Genomic DNA, 5,266 nt, shown 5'->3' with positions numbered 1-5,266 from the left:
CTCCGTCTGCTCTGCCGGCGTCTAGCAGTACAGCCAGAGGCGGGAGGACATACAGATTCGGTCCTTCTCTGAAGACTCCAGAGAAGTTACCATACGAGATGACCCCGGTGGGGAACGCGAAGATCGCGCGAACCAAAGTGAAGGACTGGTTTCAAGGGTTGAAAGCACAGAGACATCCACCTCCGGAGGAGAAGGTAGATCCGGTGAAAGCGAAGCGCACTCTGGCTGCCCTGATAAAACCACCCAAGTCTCCGCCGAAAGGCAACTATGAGCGCATTATTGGAAAGACATTTGCCGAAGCGGACCGGTCGGGAAGTACTGTCAGTGATCAAAGGATGAAAGAACGACGAGCTGGGAAACAAATTGCCCAGCTCGGCGAACAAGCGAAGCAATCGTGCCCCCCGCTCAAGGTGCCTAGCGACATCGTCTCTAATGATCCGAGGATGGTGCCCGGTTATAGAAATCTTGGAGATTACCTGCCCGACGATGTACATTATGATTTCTTAGAGGTGCGGATAGATAGATACGAGCACGGGAAGCCTCTCGTCAAAGATGAAAGATCTCTAACAACGATGATGTGAAGATTGCATGATTGGTACATGAAAATCTGCAGAGAGTCTGGGGGGAGGAATAATTTGTATGTGAGAGTTAAAAAGGAGCATGACCTCGTTGGAATTGAACTGTTGCCTGTTCCATTTGAGGAGTTCTTTCAGTTTTTCAATCAATTGGCCCTCGATAAAGCAACGGTCACCTGCTACTGTCTGTAAGTAGTAATACTTCTGTCATTAAGTCTCTCTATATAGCTCAGCTCTTTCATTGCATGTATTTATATTTAATTATCCTCACTATATTATGCAGATTGAAGATCGTCGAATTGAAGAAAAGACAAGTCGGTGATATTGGGTTCATTAACACAAATCTCATAGATGCAACCGAGGTTAAATTTCATGCCGCAGATACCGAGGCCAACTTGCTACGGTCCTTGGTAATAAATGAAAACAAAGATATAATACTCTTTCCTTACAACTTCAAGTGAGTGTTACTGTCTTGTGCATATTCGGTTTCCCTTATATATTAGTCAAGGTTATAGTAATGTAATTGATGAGTTATGCATGCGTGCGCAGGTTCCACTATATTCTCCTAGAGATTAAGCTTGAGCAGGGAGTAGTAACTGTCTTGGACTCTAAACGAAAAGATCCCCAGGAGTATGCAGACATGACTCAAATGCTCGAGAAGTAAGTTAAATCGATCATTATCCACCATATCAGCAACTTTGTTCATTTCTGATATCAAGTAATTGTTTTCTTTGTCTGGCAGGGTTTGGAGAAAAATCACCAAAAAAGCTCCGGGACTGCCGAAGAAGCTGGAATTTAGACACCCGAAAGTAAGTACTATAGTAGCATGTTCCGCGCATATCCTAGTGATTCAAGCGCTAGTTTCATCAATACCATTTGGCATTCTTGCTTATCAGTTTGATTGACCTCTATTTCTTGTAGAGTGGTTGTGGCAGTAACAAGGGAATGATTTATGTGGATACTACGTTTGCGAGTCCATCCGCCACACGACGTGTGAGCGGGGCTACTCTGACGAACAATATGAAGTGCGTAAATAATAATATTCACAATTTTATTTTATTACCATCATTTGTGTTGAGTTTCATTCATTCATATATATATGTATTGACCCCCTTCTTCAAATTAGATGTTTCGGATGCGGGATGAACTCCTAGCACCAGATCGCATGCGAGCAATTCAAGAGGAATTGGCGGCATTCTTTCTTGACCACGTGATCGCTGAAGACGGAGAATACTATGTGGACCATGCGTCCGTATGATAGGAGATTATATTTGTAAGAGATAATTATTGTATATATGTAGCCGGTAGTGTCGGATAGATATACGAGAACTTGTTGTTCGACCAATCTCTCGGAGAAGGAGAGGTGGTCGATATCACTTCTCTCTGTATGCATACATGTTCATGATGATCTTCTGTTTCCTTCGTTTGCTTACTAGCTAGTTAGCGTGTCTAGTCCTCTCCATATACGTATGTATAGTACGTAGCATCGACCAAGGACGGACATAAGAGAGGACACTTCTCTCTATTAATTAGCTAGGTAACACAATATATGAAACACCTAAATTAACCCCCCAAAACCCCCAACCCCCCCCCTTCAAAAAAAAACAAAACCCCCAGCCACAGAAATGCTGACGCGTGGATGCCTATTGCTTCCGGTTGGTGCCACCAACCGGGACTAAAAGCCCTCCTGCCTGGGCTCGCCGCACAGGCCACGTGGAGGCCCATCTGTCCCGGTTCTGGACTGAACCGAGACTAAAGGGACAGGGCATTAGTAACGACCCTTTAGTCCCGATTCAGGAACCGGGACAAAGGGTCCTTACGAACTGGGACAAATGGGCCGTTTTCTACTAGTGTGCTCCCGTCCAGCGATCTCCGACCTTCTCCCGCATGGCGGGCAGCGGATCCGAGTCCTACACATCATGATCTGTTGACCCGGACCTCATCCCACGTGGCCCCGAGGAGGAGATGGCGTCCGTCTTGCACTCTGCCGCTCCCGGGAGGAGTCCACCCAATAGACAAATGCTCGGACTCCATCCAACGGGAATCCATTGTGTCAGTCGGAAACCAGGGGTAGTCGCGGCTGCTCGCCGGAGGCGGTGCAATCCGTCTGGTGTCCGAAAGTTGTGGCGGATGCGCAACCCCTTCATTGGCGCTCTGAGTTGGAGATGCACAACCACTTCAAGTCGAAGGCAAATATGGCACGACATGCCTGGCGTGCGAGGCAGCGAGCGCGGCAGAACCCGACGAGGCTGAGTAGCACTCTCCGGCGCCTCGTATGGTGTCGGGCAACCCTTGGCGCCGCAATCGCGTCGTGGTGGACGTGGCCGGCTCCAACCTCAATGGATCCATCGTTGACCTCACATCCACCGACGACGTGCAAGACATGGTCTCCGACGAGGAAGAGTAGGGCATATGGGAGACGGCGGCGCCTGTAGTCCGTAAGCCGGTGTGTGTGCCATGTCCTACTCTACCTTGCCGGTGACCGTACCAACGCTCTGAGAGGCATAGCCGGCCGTCGAACATGGGCACGGACAGAACAAAGATGGTCCGGCGAGAATTTATAGTAGTTTTACGTTGAATGGATTTGATGGTTTGCAAATGAGGTATCCGGTCATGAAAATGTTTTTTGTTGTTGATCGGTCACTATCCACTGACGCGTCCGGACGCGTTTGGAGACGGATTTTGCGAGTTGTGGTTGTAGATTCTCTAGAAGACATTGAAATGTGGGAGGCGTGGAGGTAAAAAAAAAAGCGTCAAACGCCAACGCCAGCTATTCTGTACAAGCTAGCCATGACCTCCAAGGTTGGGGACCTCGCAGGCGCATGCAGCAAGCCATGCGCGCGTGCCAATTGGTCACAGTCCTCACCATCCGTGCCATGCCGCTGCAACTTCCGATGAGCAGTAATTCAATGAGGCTTTTAACATCTTCCTTCTGGGAAATGTAAAGCCTAGCCCCTTCATATTCCACCCCAACCATTAATTGACTGACGCTGCCGTTATCAATACTGGGCACCGCGGCGAAGCCATTGGTATATGCAGCACCTCAACTCGTCTTCTTCCTCACCACAGTTCCTCTTCCTCAGCAACTAGAGGTCACCACACCACACCCACGAACATGTCCTCGTCGAGCATGTCGAGCGACGGCGGACCTACCGTCGCCGTGAAGCTGTTCATCGACAAGGCGAAGAGAAGGGTGCTGTTTGCGGAGTCCGACAAGGAGTTCGTCGACGTCCTCTTCAGCTTCCTCACCCTGCCTCTCGGCACCATCGTCCGTCTCTTCGACAAGCAGTCTCATGTAGGATGCCTCGACAAGCTGTACAAGAGCGTGGAGTGTCTCGGTGAAGGCCACTTCCAAGCCAAGCCGTGCAAGGCGATGCTTCTTGCGCCGGTCAATGCAGCAGCAGCCTACTGCCACCGGCTTCAAGTGAAAGTTGACGACAGTAACCCCGTGTATCACTGCAAAAATGCAGAGTGCCACGATCCCTGGTATAGCTCCGCCTCTTATGCTGTTTGCAGATGTAGAAATGTTGTCGAGTACGCCGGGGAATGGGAAGACATAAATCGCCGTGCTGCTCTTGGAGACAGTAATGTGGATGGGGGTTTTGTCATCAGTGACTCCAAGTTCATCATAACAGATGATCTCCAAGTTTCTCTTGCATCCACAAGGGTTATGTTTTCTCTGATGGACCAATTTGGGATCCCAGGAAATGGGAACATCGAGGAGAAGGTGCTCCAACTCAATTCTGCCATGGTATGTCTCTCTACGTACCCGTGCACATCATCACATTGGAGAAATTATTTGTACTGCTGTAAGTTAGTACTACTAATATATACCTAGTTGTATTGAATTTCTTCCAGATGACTAGGTTGCTCCGGAGAGCAATGCTGACAAAGCAGCCTTTAACTGGACTGTATTTCAATGTTGCTATTGCGCCGAATGGTACATATCTTTGTAAGCTTCCTGAGAATCTGTTAGCAGAACAGGCAGCTGAGGCCACTGATCCCAACTTCAAAGCCATCAAGGCGAGGCTTGTGCAGACCAAGGATAACTCATCAGTGCTGTACGCTGAGGTTGGGCAAGATTTCGTCGATCTTGCCTTTGGACTCCTCTGCATTCCCGTTGGAACTATCATGAAGACTTTTAGTCACTTGCCCCAGAAGGGATGCATGGGTAATCTTTACAGGAGTGTAGCTGGAAGTGTGAAAGAAGAATGTCAAGGCGTACTGCTGACCCCAAAGGTAGCGCCTTTCTTTGGGTGCAGCAGCAATGTACTGCAGGTAGAAGAATTGGCTGGTAGACGAATCTTTGCACGTCGTTATTTGGAGATGAATCCCAGATCCCATGATGATACTGGTGTTAGAGGCTACATCAAAGGTACCCCAATAAACTTCATGGTGACCAACGATCTCCAGATTATGCCGTTATCCTTGACCAACACCATCCAGCTCCTGCACGCATCCAACATTCCGAAGAATAAGCTTGTGGAGAAAGAACTCACGCTCAACAAAACCCAGGTATTATCTTTTTCCATTGCCGGTAAACAATGCATGGATGCTACGGAGGGAGTTGAGCATATATTAGAAGTTCTGAAGTTCTCACTGGTTTTCTTGTGCTGTCTCAACAGGTTCTGAAGATCGTCAGAGCTGCATTCGAGACACGTGAAGCACTGAGCAGCACGCTTCTCCCTTAA

At 48.5% G+C, this 5,266-nt stretch overlaps 1 protein-coding gene across 1 annotated transcript; it reads left to right on the top strand.

Annotated features, from left to right (window-relative positions):
* The first annotated feature begins 3,659 nt into the window (after positions 1-3,659).
* Positions 3,660-5,266, top strand: LOC125538256. The gene is made up of 4 exons (XM_048701531.1): positions 3,660-4,109; positions 4,188-4,326; positions 4,434-5,090; positions 5,201-5,266. Exons 1-4 carry the CDS (start codon positions 3,691-3,693, stop codon positions 5,264-5,266), a joined length of 1,281 nt encoding a protein of 426 aa, XP_048557488.1. The 5' UTR covers positions 3,660-3,690.

Source organism: Triticum urartu, chromosome 2 (assembly GCF_003073215.2).
Source record: "Triticum urartu cultivar G1812 chromosome 2, Tu2.1, whole genome shotgun sequence".
Classification (NCBI taxonomy): domain Eukaryota; kingdom Viridiplantae; phylum Streptophyta; class Magnoliopsida; order Poales; family Poaceae; genus Triticum; species Triticum urartu.
The sequence above is the reverse complement of the archived record's forward strand: the minus strand, read 5'-3'. Positions and strand labels throughout refer to the sequence as shown.

Excerpts from the sequence above, each read along its gene's own strand:
- LOC125538256 (XM_048701531.1), top strand. The coding sequence starts at position 3,691 with ATGTCCTCGTCGAGCATGTCGAGCGACGGCGGACCTACCGTCGCCGTG. Across the intron at positions 4,327-4,433 it reads TCCAACTCAATTCTGCCATG|ATGACTAGGTTGCTCCGGAG; the intron begins GTATGTCTCTCT and ends AATTTCTTCCAG. Across the intron at positions 5,091-5,200 it reads TCACGCTCAACAAAACCCAG|GTTCTGAAGATCGTCAGAGC; the intron begins GTATTATCTTTT and ends CTGTCTCAACAG.